This window comes from Pteropus vampyrus, unplaced genomic scaffold (assembly GCF_000151845.1).
Source record: "Pteropus vampyrus isolate Shadow unplaced genomic scaffold, Pvam_2.0 Scaffold197, whole genome shotgun sequence".
Taxonomy (NCBI): Eukaryota; Metazoa; Chordata; class Mammalia; order Chiroptera; family Pteropodidae; genus Pteropus; species Pteropus vampyrus.
Window position 1 is genome coordinate 2368105 of NW_011888978.1, and position 13738 is coordinate 2381842.

Genomic DNA, 13738 nt, shown 5'->3' on the forward strand with positions numbered 1-13738 from the left:
AATTACGGAGGCTGAGAAATCTCAAGGTCTGCTGTGTGCAAGCCGGAGACCTAGGAGAGCCAATGGTGTAAATCCCAGTCCAAATGCAGAAGAACCATGTCCCAGCTCAAAAATTGTCAGGCTGAGAGAGGAACTTCTCCTTTACTTCACCTTTTGTTCTAGTCAGGCCTCAAACTGACCGGGTGAGGCTTACCCACAAGAGGAGAGCAATCTGCTACTGAGTCCATCGATTCAAAAGTTAATCTCCCCGAGAAGCACCCTCACACACACCTGGAAAACTGACCAAATACCTGGGCACCCCATAGCCCCATCAAGTTGACATATAAAATGAACTATTACATCCCCCCTTAAACTCTTCAATGCACTTCCCCGACCAGCCCCCGCTGCCCCTACCAGCCTTCAGGGTAAATTTCAAGCTCCTTGGTCTGCCAATGGGGTCATTCTGCTGGCCCTTCCTGCCATTGATTCCTGCTTTGAGCATATATGAGACACTGCAGGGCACTCCTGAAACACCAGGGAACACCAGGGGGCTCAGCAACTCTCCAAAGGCAAGGGGGAAAGAGGGGAGAAAAGATGTGTGTTGCTGTGCCTGTGCTTGCTAGAGGAGGAGGCCAGTTTGGGCCCTTAGGCCCTCAGGAGTGGAGCTCTGAAGGGTGACAGACCCGGGAGGCCTAGGCCTGTCCCTGTGAGCCGGGTGTCCTTGGACGGCGGTGCTGCTTTCTGAGCTTCCATTTTGTCACTTGCCAAGGGGGATGGTGACGGCACCTACTTTGTGGGGTTTGTTAAGCTATGTGTAAAGCGGCAGGCCTGAGGCTTGGCACTCACGATGGAGTGTTTGAGTTTTGGGGTGAAATGGAGCTTTCAGCTGAGATGCACCCTGACTGTAGTTGTTGACTGAGTTACGTGACTTTTGGCGCCTTGGCCATTGGTGGGCGTATTGTTGGAGAGTTAGAGACTGGGGAGGGCATTGCTTAGGGTGCTGTGAGTGGGCGCCTCCCTTGAGAACCTCACATGTAACCTGACCTACACATATAGCCTAGCAGGGAGCCCAGCATGCTTTTATTTAGAATTCATAACTTAGCTTAGATTAACCTGCAGACCCACTTAGAGCACCCTAGATGGCATAAGGTTTGTGTAGCCATATCTGGTCCCTGAGCCATCCCTGACTTTGACATTGCCAGGGCTGGTTTTCAGGAACAAGCTCAACATGATTTGCAGGACCAGGGGGCGGATCCATCTCAAATCGCCTGAGGCCACTGGAAGCGGCCTAGAAGACCCTCTACTTACCTCCTCACGAACATAACTCCTTATACCCTCATTATAATACTACAATCTCCCCCAAGCGGCGGAGATTTCCTGCTATTTTTGAACGTGGGATGTAGAGCCACGTCTTCTAATTGCTAATGTGCAGGAATGTCCCCACCTCTACGTGTGATGAAGCTCACCTTGGTGTTGAGGCAAGATTTCCCGGAATAAAGATGAATCAATCCATCCTTTGTTCTGGGACACACTGCTTTGGAGACGTCTTCTTGGTGTGTCCTTGCTTGCTGGCTCATAATAAATTTCCTTATAAAATCTTCTTGGAGCTGTACTTTAGCTGGAAACTACTAAGTAATTGGACCCAGTTCTGTCCGGTAACAATATGAGCCCTGCAATGTGGTGGGACACAGCCACCTGAGGCCTGATGCCTGCCTGAGAGGCCTGAGGGATGAGGGGCCACACTGGCACTGTATGTTCCCAAGTTGTTAGGGAAAGGATCTGTGGTGTGCCCGGGGATGGCTTTGGCTATGATTTTGAGAACTACCCTGGGGTTATCAGGTTCCTGCTGTGGAGGGCTGCCAGGCAGGATGAACAGGCTTCCACAGAGGCCTGGGAGATGGTCAGGCGTCCTCCAATGATGCAGAAATGTGGGGCAAGAGCTTTAGAGGACCCCAGATCATGCATGTGAGAATGAATCACTTCTGAATCCCAGCCAGGCCTGAGCCTCTGAGGCAAATCCCAGCCAGCTAGGTCTTTCTGTCCCCACCTCCCCCACTTCCTGCACCCCCCCCCCCCGCCGGAGGGCTCAGGAAAAAGTGCCAGGCAACAAAGAAGAGACCAGGCCATGGCCTTCTGGCACAGCAGGGCTGCTGGCAGCCCTGGAGACCCGATGCCCAGGCACCCGCTGCGTCACTGAGCTGCCAGCTTCAAACCCTGAGCTGTGTGTCAGGGTTGCATCATCTGGCACCAAGCCGGGCTCAGGGGCAACAGTCTTGGGCACTAACTGTTCTGCTGACACCTGCCCCATAGGCGTAGGCTCCGCCTGATGGGGGTCTATGGGCCATCTGACCCAGAAGGCAGATAGGCCTCCACAAGGAAGGTCCGTGAGTGCCAGGTGTGGCTAAGGGCTGTCTGTGTGGCTCTGCGCAGGGGCTATCCCCTTCTGGGCTCCGAGGATGCATCGGGAGAAAGGGCACCACTGTCCATACCCGGGGGCTGCAGGGTGGGCTCTGTGGGAAGGCACTCCTCTGGGCTACATAGGTCAGGCACCCTGTGGCTGCTCAGAGAGGTAGGGAGCAGATTTAAGGGCACCTTGAGACACAAGTGCACTCACCCTGAGTCTCCTGGCACAGCATCTTCTGTGAAGCTGGTTATAGGCTGCCTCTTTCTCTCTATCCTGCACCCTCCCCCAATAGGGGGTGAGCCTAGACCTCACCTCACCATCCTCCCCTGACACCCATTCGGCACTGGGCTGCCAAGGGGCCGGCAGGCTGGAGGGAGCAGGTGTGCAGAAAGGGGCTGCATGTCAGGAATCCCTCCACAGAGGTACAGCTCTGACTAGATTGACGAGGTGGTGGACAGCATGCCAGGCAGTGGGAATAGCATGTGCAAGGCCACAGAAGCAGGAAACAAGAAGGGGTGTTTCCTCTGAATTGGGGCTGCAGGCCTGAGGGCAGCAGTGCGAGCCACACCCTCTGTTAGCACCAACAAGCTTGACCTGCTTCCCGGTCTAACCATTAGAGCTTCCGCTGCAGGCCCTGCTCTGCGTCCTTTGGCTTCCTTTCCTCGTGCTCCTCACAGCTGGGAGGAGCCCTGCAATATCCCTGGGAGAGACAGAAAAGACTGAGTTGGGCCTTGGCTGCAGGGGTGTGGCTGAGGGAGGCATGTGGGGGCTGGCCTTGGAGAGAGAGCTGGGATCCTAGGCCAGGGTAACAGACTGCTTGAGGCAGGAAGGGGCACCGTGACCAGCTGTCCCCGGGCCTTTCGGCCTCACTTGCCAACCCCAAACTCAACATTCTGGGGTTTCCTCACAGGCTCTTGCACTGAGTCGCTCAGGAATAAGATGGAGCCAAGTGACCAAGAAGGCCTGGGCCCTTGGGGTAGGCTGGGAGCCCCTTCCAGAGAGTCCTGTCTCCCTGTGGCTGGGGTAGGAGACAGCCTCCTCTGGCGGGAGCTGGGCCCTGAACAGGCCTCCCAGAGTTCCCAGGACATGAGCCCTGGAGCTGCCATCATGTGTCTCCAAGGCCACTAACCCCTTCTGTGACACTTGCCCCTGTTTCTGACAGACAGTGCTCAGTGTGACCGGGAGACAGTGACAGCCCCTGCCGATGTATGCAGGGGTCCCGTTGAACTTCGCAGAGGCCAAATTGTGTTGGGTGGGGATGGGAGGATGAGGAGGTACTTCTAGCCAGTTCCTGGGACCCCCAGGACTCCTTGGGTTTGGCCCAAGGGCCCCGCCCAGGCCTGGTCAGGAGCTGAGTGGATGTAAGATAGGGTGGAACCTAGGCTTGTTGGAGCCTGTTCCCTGCACTACTCACCCTCTCTGGGGTCTCAGATGGAAAGGGGTAGGCTGGTCAGGCATAAAACAGATCCTGCTTAACCCTTAGATGCAGTGTTCCCACACGTCTGTCAGGCTGCTGGGCCTGTGGGACCTCCCCAAGTCCCGGTTCACTAGGCAGAATTCCCCAAGGTGGGGGAGGCACCAGGGCTGCTGGTTGCCCTGTCTCTGCCTGTCCCTCAGATGGGACCAGGGCCATGCTGCCAGAATGGTACTGGGCAGGGCCCGGCCTCTGAAGGGCCTGACGTAGCTAGGTGACAGCCAGGGTGGGTTGGTACACCTCCAACACCACCTCTCCACCTTTGACCCTCTGCCCAGCAGGGTTTGATCAGGAATGAGGTGCATCTCACACTCCCTGACTTCCGGCTGGGGAACTTGGTCACAACTCCGTGGCCTGTCTGCTTCTTGGCACAGAAACTTGTCTCAGTGTATGCGGGGCTGAGTGGGGGCCCTGCGGGAGGAGCCTCATGGTAGGCTGAGGGCGCCTCCCGGCTTCATCACTCCCTCTTCCCTCTCACGCCCCCAATAAGAGAGGTGTCTCACTGCTCGCAAGGCTGTGGGTATCTGTTCATTAGAGGTTTATCAAGCACTTACTACACACTAGGCCTGACAGCACGACCTGGGGTCTATGGAATGGAAATATCCCCCACGGCCCCTCCTGACCCAAGGCCACACCATTCCCAAATCTGTGTTGTGGCAGAAGCCCGCAGTGAGCGATGCAATGTGGACGAGGATGTGCAGGGTGTGTACGAACGTGTTTATACCAACTCTACAGTTTACAATGTACTGTACATGTTGTCAATTCCATGACTCAGATTTGTCCTACTGACTGACATCCTGGCTGTCACCAGAGAGCTATCCCCTGATACCAGCAGGATCCAGAAAGAGGGTGCATGGGGCTGCAGAAACCAACTCAACTCAAGAGGCAGGGGAGGGTCCCTCTGCAGAACAGCAGGGCCACTGGTGGGCTCTGGCCCCTCTCCCATCACTGCAATGCCTGCTGGAGATGCAGAGGCTCCCAGGCCACCTGGTAGCAGACTGGGTGTCAGCTTCCATGGCACGAGTCACCCAGTGAGAGCGGTCCTTGCTGAGGATGGACAGACTGATCAGCAATGTGACCACACTGTCCTGAAGGCAAGGCCCCAGAGGCAAGTGCCACCCACACATCTGAAGGTCCTGGGCTCTGCCAGGGCTGGGGTCCCACAAAAGGTGAAGAACAGTTTCCTGAGCTGCACAGTCACTGTGGGGGGTGCCAGGCCACGGGGTCACAGTTTACAAAGCAGTGAGGGCCCAGGCCTCCCTGCCCGCGGGCCGGCTGAGGCAGGGCTACGATCGAAGGCTTCTGCGGGCTTTCTCTCCCTCTTCCTCCACCTCCTCCTCTGGCCCCTCACGTCTTCCCCAAAATAGAGGACCTGCAGGTTTAAACAGACCCAGCCTGTGGTCACATTTCCTTCTAGAGTGTCACTTCCTCAACAGGTGCCTTCCACCTGGCGGGGTGTCATGCAATGCTCTCAGCTCAGGGTTCAGAGCCCACCACTGAAGATCATCGTAACCTCCACCCATTGTGTTAACAGGCTGAACAAGCAGGAGGTGGCGTGTGTTGCATCGGAATGCCAACTGGGGGTTCCAAGCCCTGGGACACACATCTTGATTGACTGCAGATGCAGCTACCAGTCATGGGGGGTTGTGGTCTGAACCTCCTCTCCGACCCAGCCCTTGAGTTCTGCCCCAACCCCAAGACCCTGGCCTGACCTGCCTTCTCTGGGGCCAGTGGGGCTCTCAGGAGGCTGATGCTGGGGTACTGATGAAGTCCCTCGGCCTCGTCCTGGCCCAAACACCCCACCCCTCCTCTACCGCATCCCTACCCCATCTTGGCATGCACACTAACCTTAGAGTTTTCCACCTCTCTTTTTCTGAGTGGTTCTCTGGGCTCTCACTTTCATACGAAGCCAAATAAAGACCTAGTCAGAAAATGAAGTGAAATTACACAATTATAGTTGATGATAATAATCCGTTCTATGCCCAGAGTCTGAACTGCTTTCTGTTTTAAAATTAAACTTGGAGTTGAAAGATAATTGCAGATTCACATACAGTTGTAAGAAATATGGAGAGATCCGTGTACCCTTTACCCAGTCTCTCCAAAAGGCAACCATTTGCAAAACTATAAGACAGGGTTGCCACTCGATGTTGACACTAATACAGTCAAGATGTGAACATCCATTACCACAAAGACCTCCTCATGTGGCCTTTTATAGCCACACCCACTTCCCGCCCATCTCCACCCTTTTCTTAACCCCTGGCAATCACCAATCTGTTCTCTATGTCTATATTTTGTCATTTCAAGAATGTGATATAAATGGAGTCGAACAGTATGTAATCTTTTGGGACTGGCTCTGCTCACCAGTGGAACTCTCTGCAGATTTGTCCATGGTGTAGGGTGTCAATACTCCACTGCTTCTTGTCGCTATAGTGTCTCATGGTGTGGATGTACCACAGTGTTTTTAACCACACACCCACTGAAGGGTGTCTGGGTTGTTCCTAAGGTTCAGCTTCAACAAACTAAGCTGCTATAAGCATCAGTGCATGGGTTTTTGTGTGAACATGAGTATTCCTTTCTCTGGCATAAATAAATGCCCAGGAGTACAGTTGCTGAATCATGTAGTAGTGGCATGTTTTAGTTTTATAAGAAACTCTTTGTCTGGTTTTACATTTTGACTTATCTACAGTAAATTCCTGAAAGATATTTTCGCCAGGTATAGAATTCTGGGTTGACAATTATTTTCTTTCAGCACTTGAAAAATGTGCCACTGCCTCTGGGCCATCACGGTTTCTGATGAGGAATCCGATGTCATTTGAATTGTTTTTCCCTATAGGTAAGGTGCCATTTCTCTCTCACTGCTTTTAAGATTTATTTCTTTTTCCTTAGTTTCCAAAAGTTTGACTATGGTGTGTCTTCATATGGGTTTCTTTGAGTTTATCTTCTTTAGGATTTACTTGGCTTCTTGAATCTGTAGATTTATGTCTTTTCCAAATCTGGGAACTTTCCAGTCATTATTTCTTCAAGTACTTTCAACCCTACCTGCCCATCCCTTCCTTCCTGGATTCTGATAACACAAGTGTTAGATCTTTTTTTTTTTTTTTTTAATAGTCCCATAGGTCCCTGAGGCTCTATTGTTCAGAGTGTATAATTTCTATTGTTCTATCCCCCATCTCACTGATTCTTTCCTCTGTCCTCTCTATTATTCAGTTGAGCCCATCCACTCAGTTTTTTATTTCATTTATTGTATTTTTCAGTTCTAAAATTTCCATTTGGCTCTTCATTATATCTTCTGTTTCTTTGCTGAGATTTTTTATGTTTTCATTTATTTCAGGGAGCCCCAAGGCTAAATGGATTGCCGGGTGGACCCTGCCAGGGAAGACCTGGAACTGAGGATAGGGTGGGACTTCTCTCGGAGGCTGTAACTCACTTAGGGCTCAATACATCTTAGGTCTCTTCTTTTGCTTTTCTCCACTTTTTTGGGGTAGGAGAGGGACAAAAAGAAGAGAGGGTCAAATGGAAGATGCTCCTCCCTAAGGGTGTTTCTGAAGGGCCAGGATTTTATCTGTATGTTCGTGGCCAAATCATTACCTGGAACATAGCAAGCTCTCTAGAAATAACGCTGACTAAATGAAATGTCCCTCTCTCACGCTCCGTCCTGCCCTTAGACTCCTTTGCCCCTCTCCTAATGTGCCTATGACACATTTTATTGCCCAATTTCTACTGGCTAATGACAACAATCGCCATAATAACCAATATGGTAGGCTGAATAATGGCTCCCAGAGGCATCCAGATCTTAACCCCCAGAACCAGTAGACATGTTACCTTCTATGGCAAAAAGGGACTGTTCATGTGTGATTAAAACAAGAATCTGGAGATGGGAAGATGATCTTGGATTATCCAGGTGGGCCCTAAATGCCATCACAAGTGTCCTTCTATGAAGGAGATGGAGGGAAACTTGACCGCAAGTTTCAAGAGAAGATGATGTGATGGTGGAAGCAGAGGTTGGAGTGATGCTTTGGAGGTGGAGGAAGGGGCCAGGAGCCCGGCAACACAGGCAGCCCTGGAAGTCATAAAAGGCCAGGAAATGATTCTCCCCACTAGAAATAACCAGCTCTGCTGAAACCTTGATTTTAGCTCAGTGGAACTGACTTTGGACTTTTAACCTCTATAACTGTAAGAGGATAAATTTGTTGTTGTGGGCCACCAAGTTTGTGAGGATTTGTTTCAGCACCAATAAGGAAACTAATACAGCTAGTATCGACTAAGTGTAGTCCTATGGGCTTTGCCGGTGCCAGTTTGAATAATTCTCACTGTGGCCCTGGGAAGTAGGCTCTCTCACTTTGTAGATACAGCAGGGGAGGCTCAGAGAGGGTGAGGAACATGCCAAGGGTCACACAGCTTGCTATGGCGGGGGCGGCCCAGGCAGGTTTATCCATCAGGCTGTTGAGCTTCTTGATGCAGGGAAGAACTCCACATACTGTTAAGCCTACTTCTCAGGGCCACAGTGAGAATTATTCAAACTGGCACCGGGAAAGCCCATAGGACTACACTTAGTCGATACTAGTTGTATTAGACTCCCTCCAAAAAGTTACTAGCTCTAAAATATAAAAAATAAAGTGGCAAAGTTGAAAGTATTAACAATTAAAAAGCAAAATCATTACAAAATCCTTCCCCTATTTTTGTTTTGGGTAGAATGTGTTCTCCGGCGCCAGAGTGTGGTCCCTCTGTGAAACGCTCGCCATGATGAGAAGCAGGTCCTCCTCTGTGCTGAGTGAGAGTTTCCCGGCATGCTTTGAGGGTCCTGGATCCAGGGAGCAGCTAACCATGGGGCTACACTTCCCCACAGCAAGGGGCAACTCAGGCCCAGAGGATCACTTGCTTTGCCAGCACTTTCTCTTCTTGGAAGAGGGGCTCCTGGTATTTGTTCTCTTAGAAAATTCATGAGCAAGTCTGTTATATCTGACAAATGACCAGGTGAGAATGCAGATTTTCTGTAGGGGACAGACATTTACAGTACTCCGGTGATATCTTGTCTGATGTTGGTGTGTATTACACACACATGCACACACTCTCACGCACACATACCAGCTGAAAGGACATCCCCATGTGAGCCCTGGAAAGGTGGCTCTTACCATCACCCTCACTTTTCTGAAGAGTAAAGTGGGGTCAGACAGAAGGTGGTTCAGATTTATGATGCCCAACAGCTTCCAAGCTGTGTCCGGGGAAGCCTGGCCCTGGGGGAATGGGTCCAACCTGCGATGCCTCAGGCCCCGTCCAGTGTTCTGGGGGTGGCAACTGACTGGCGGAGAGATGCAGCCTCATCTGCTCCCTCCCTGAGCCAGCAAATATGGGCATGGTGCGTCCTGCTCAGAGCAGGGGCCCCGAATGGCGATGTGACTAAAAGGCCATGTAAGAGTCCTGTGGCCTGGGGGCCAGTGATGCCTGGAGCTACCTTACCGTCCTCACTGAAGATGGGAGCCGTGTACAGGTAGTGGGTGATGCTGGGGTCTTGCTCGAAGGGACATTCCACTTGTTTCCATGTGATAAACTCTCCAACCTGCTTGGCCAGCTCCAGAAATTTCTGCCAGGGTCATAGAGACACAAGATGGATGCATTCCCAGGGCCTGGACGTCACCTGTGAGAGTGGGGCTAGCCCTGGAAAGGCCTTTTTCGTAGCCTCTGGGGTGGACAAGGTGGAACACTGGGCAGTAAATGACAGTATCACCCATCGAGAAACCTGGGTGTTTGTCACATCTCTTTATCTCCTCCAAGGAATCAGCTGTACTTGTCACCTAGGGCTCATCAGCCCCCATGTTGTGGGGACAGGGAGGCTCGGCCATGGCCGCAGCAGGCAGTGCCTCTAGCTAGAGGTGGACCTTACTTTAGTTTCTATTTATTTTTGTGGTTATCCCAACTTTTGGCAAGTTTGTTTATTTAAAGAATATGCAAGTAAATTTCGATAAATGTATTTAAATAAAATTAAGGTAAATTCATTGAAGAAGAATTTCATTTAAGTAAAATATAAATATGCTTATTTAAATTTTAAAAAGGTACTAACTTAAAGAAGAATTTTAAATAAATAGCAGTACCAAGTTATGAATGGGTGAAAGCCCCACTCCTGGCTTTATTTGACCAGCCCTCGCTGGCTTCGCCCCCATTGCCTGCATCCTAAATCCGGGCACCGGTGAGCACCTTGCAGTCTTGCCTCTCCACTCCCAGCCTCAGCTCTGAAGACCAAGAAGGCAAAAGACAGGGTTCCCGCCCTGGTGTGTGACGGAGTTGCCAGAAGAGGGCGCTCCCAGGCCCCAGGGCCCTGCAGCCTCGCCCAAGCCTGGCTTCTTCCATGTCACCTCCGGCCCGGAACTGCCCCTGGGGTGCAGGGCTCAGGTTATCTGCTACACTGGACTTCCCCCAGCTCTGCTGGCCTTCAGGGGTAATCAGGTCGGTGAGAGGCATGTGAAGGTCACTGGGGTGTTCGCGTGAGGCTGAATGGCCCAGGCGCCTGCAGTGGGCCCAGTCATCAGGTGACACCTGCAGAGCCCCTGGTGGGCCTAACAGCACATCCTCCTAGCCCCTCTGTAAGGCTGCGGAAGAAGCCCCCTTTCATAGACAGACCTAGGCTCAGACTGAGCAAGGAGCTGGCCCAGGGCTGATTGCTCTTGGAGTTGGAGGCTGGGTGGGGCCAGCACTAGGATAGGTTGGCCTTCCCAAGGTAGAAGAGCCCCCTCTTTCCTGTGGATTGGGGGTGCCACTGCTGCATGGCATGATCTGTCTGACTTAGTGACCACCTGCTGTCACTGTCCCATGCTATCAGGGCTTCCGGGCCCCGGCCCTCACCATGCCTAGCCTACCAGCTACTTTGAGCCACATGTGCTTGGTGGGCCCGTGTCGGGGGTTGTGAGATGGAATGGAACAGCCTGGAACAGCTTTTGAGGAGTGCGGGGACTGGAGTACTGTGCCGAGGGATGCCCAGCCCATTTTTCACTGGCCTCCCTCCGCCTGGAAGATCTAGAGGGCTTCTTGGAGGAGGGGGACACTTGAGCTGACACTGGTGAGCGTCTGCTGAGGGAGAAGTCTTTCTTCCCTTGTGCCCATGTTGCCCTCTGTCTGGTTACTTCCACTTGTTGTTCAGGCCTCCCCCTTGGGTAGGCCTCCCTGACCCCTGTGCACTGTGCCCCTGTGCAGCCTGTCACATCACCTCACCAGCTGTCACTATGGGTCTGTGGGGCTTTCTCACCAGCCTGGTGCTCCTCAGGGGCTGAAAATGATTCTGGTTCACCCATGCTAGGCACAAGGCCTGCCTGGAGTGGGGACCGATGGCTGCATGAACCTGACTCCTCCTGTGGAAGATGTGGGGTGCATAGACCCTCATCAACCTGCTCTGACATTGGTCGCAAACTCTGTCTTGGGGTCCCCATTAGTCCAGCTGTCCAGGCCAGCGTTCCTGCTCTGGGAGCTCTTACATCCTGTCTAACTTGGTGGCACAGCCCCGGACCCTGGACCCTACCTCAAAGTTGATGTGTCCATTGGGGAGGCGGTTGGCACAGCCCTCGTTCAGGAAGTAGATGTCTTTGATGAGCAAGCTGAAGAAGGGAATGACGATCTGGAAGGGACAAGGTGTGGATCAGCCCTTGCCAGCAGCCACCTGCCCCAAGGACCTCACATGCATCAGTGAGAGAGACTTCCTGGGCACAGCTGGCTGGCCTTAGCATTGGCCTTGGGATGCACGGGGTACAGGTTACTTAGTGTGCCCCATGGGGCCAGACTGTTTCCTCCTAGGCCTTGTCAGGTCCCAGTGCTGACTGAGCTCCTACTGTATACGGTGCCATTTGGGTCCATGGTGGGGCTGGGTGGAAGTCCCAATGCTCCTTGAACATTTCTTTCGTCTCCCACTGGGAGGACCGGCGCAGACTGAGCACATGTTTAATCCGTATGGAATGGGCATCAACTCCTGTGAAAGTTTGTGGCCTCATTTTTAATACTTATTTACCAATTTGCTATTCTATGTCTTTGCTGATGCTATAGCTCTGAGCCTGCTGCACTATGGTGAGGCCCAGCGCACAACCTTTTGGTCCCTGAAGGTCAGCCTGCGAATAGGGGGGTCTCTGTGCTTCTCTGTCAGATGTCTTGCTTGTCTCTCCCTGCCCTGTCGACCCCTAGAGAATTGAGTTTACTGCTGACAGCTCAGACACCCAGGGGAACTAGCTGGCTCTACCCTGCTATTGAGGGTTGAACTGTGTCCCCCCTCAAAAGATGTACTGATGTCCTAAACCCTGGTGCCTGTGAATGGGACCTTATCTGGAGATAATCTTTTCAGATAGAATGAAGTTAAGATGAAGTCATACTGGATATGCTGGGTTTTAATCCAGTGATCGGTGTCCTTGTAAAGAGAGGGACATTTGGACACACGCAGGAAAGATGGCCACATGAAGACTGAGACAGAGATAGGAGCGATATGGCCACTGGCCGAGGAAATCCTGAGGCCACTTGAAGCTGCAAGAGGCCAGGAGGACCTTCCCATAGAGACTCTGGAGGCAGTGTGGCCCTGTCCACCCTGATTATGGCCTCCTGCACTGGGAGAGGACACATTTCTGTTCTAAGCTGCCCAGCTGTGTGCTTTGTAACATCAGCCGCAGGGTGCTAACTTACCCTCTCTGCCAGCCCAGCCTATCACCCTTGGAACTGGGCACCAGACACTGACATTTCTGGCTCAGGGAATGCCAAGGTCACCTCCTATGCAAGATGACAGGCGCTTTGAGGCGAGGACCTGGGCTCTGACCACTCTGCATAGCACAGAAGTATGGATGGCTCAACTGGGCAGAGCAGATGAGGAAACTGAGGCCTATGGAGTGGCAGGGCTATGGCCGGCTAGTGACCACCAGGGCCAGGACCAGAGCCAGATTTAGCAGGAAGACCAACCGCCTATTTTGGCGGGGACAGAAGGGTTTTCTGGGATGCAGAGCTTTTGGTTCTAAAACTGGGGCATCCCAGGGAACTGGTCACCCTGGAATGATGTAAATTCCACAGTATTTGCTCAGTTCTTTCCTGCATCAGGTGCCAGGGCTTGAGGAACAGTGAAGGTGTGTCAGACACATTCACCTCTGACCTCAGTGTACCAGGAGACAGTCATGGGAACAACTATAGAGTGAAGGAGGCTTTGCTGCCTTTAGGCTCCCAAAGGGCCCTCTGTTTACACCTTTGTCATGGGGCCACCAGTGGTGGGCCTGAATGTTTCACTGAGCAGAGCCGTATGTGCACAAGATAGCGTTTTATGCTCACCACAGTCTAGTGAAGCAGGGCTCTTATTGCCTTACAGAGGAGGAAGCTGAGACCCAGAGAGGGTAAGTAACTCTCAGGAGCTCACACAGCAAGCGGTAAGGAACAGAGGCAGGCCTAGGGCCTAGGTGGCTCAGCCCCAGAACCTCTGCCATTCCTGCTTCCTTACCGAGCCAGTCCATCTCCTCCATGCCCCAACACTGTCGCTGAGTCCCAGGCCTGTGTCGGAGCGCGAGGGCTGAATTGGGTTGGAATGGGAAGAAGCGCTGGGACAGGGAGTGGATTAAGGGCAGTGGGACGCTGAGGACAGACATGACTCCTCAGGGGCCTGGTGCAGGCTTCCTGGAGGCAGGGGGCATTGGAGTTGGTCCTCAGGGCAGTAGCATTTTCCACATACAAGCACTTTTCACCACTTCTGCCTGTCCCTGTGGGTCCAGGCCCACCCTCTAGGGCTTTTGTTCTGGCTGGTCTCCCTGCCCCACGGGGTGACACTAAACCCACTGCCCTTGCTTTCTGGAGCTGAGCAGTTCCATCAGAACCCAGCTCAGCCTGGAGGTCACCCAGAGAAGTCTGTGTAGTGTGGGCTGGTGACAAAGACAGGGGCA

The 13738-nt window shown here is 52.6% G+C and overlaps 1 protein-coding gene across 2 annotated transcripts in view; it reads right to left on the minus strand.

The window, feature by feature from the left end:
* Positions 1-5172: 5172 nt before the first annotated feature.
* Positions 5173-13738, minus strand: part of RASGEF1C (RasGEF domain family member 1C) — a 29173-nt gene continuing 20607 nt past the window's right edge. For both annotated transcript variants that reach the window (XM_011371983.1, XM_011371984.1), the window contains 4 exons: positions 11365-11460; positions 9315-9438; positions 5706-5778; positions 5173-5229 (listed from right to left, as the gene is read on the minus strand). In XM_011371983.1, the coding sequence (XP_011370285.1) occupies positions 5205-5229; positions 5706-5778; positions 9315-9438; positions 11365-11460 (318 nt within the window). In that variant the 3' untranslated portion in view covers positions 5173-5204. The remainder of the gene's footprint in view (positions 5230-5705; positions 5779-9314; positions 9439-11364; positions 11461-13738) is intronic.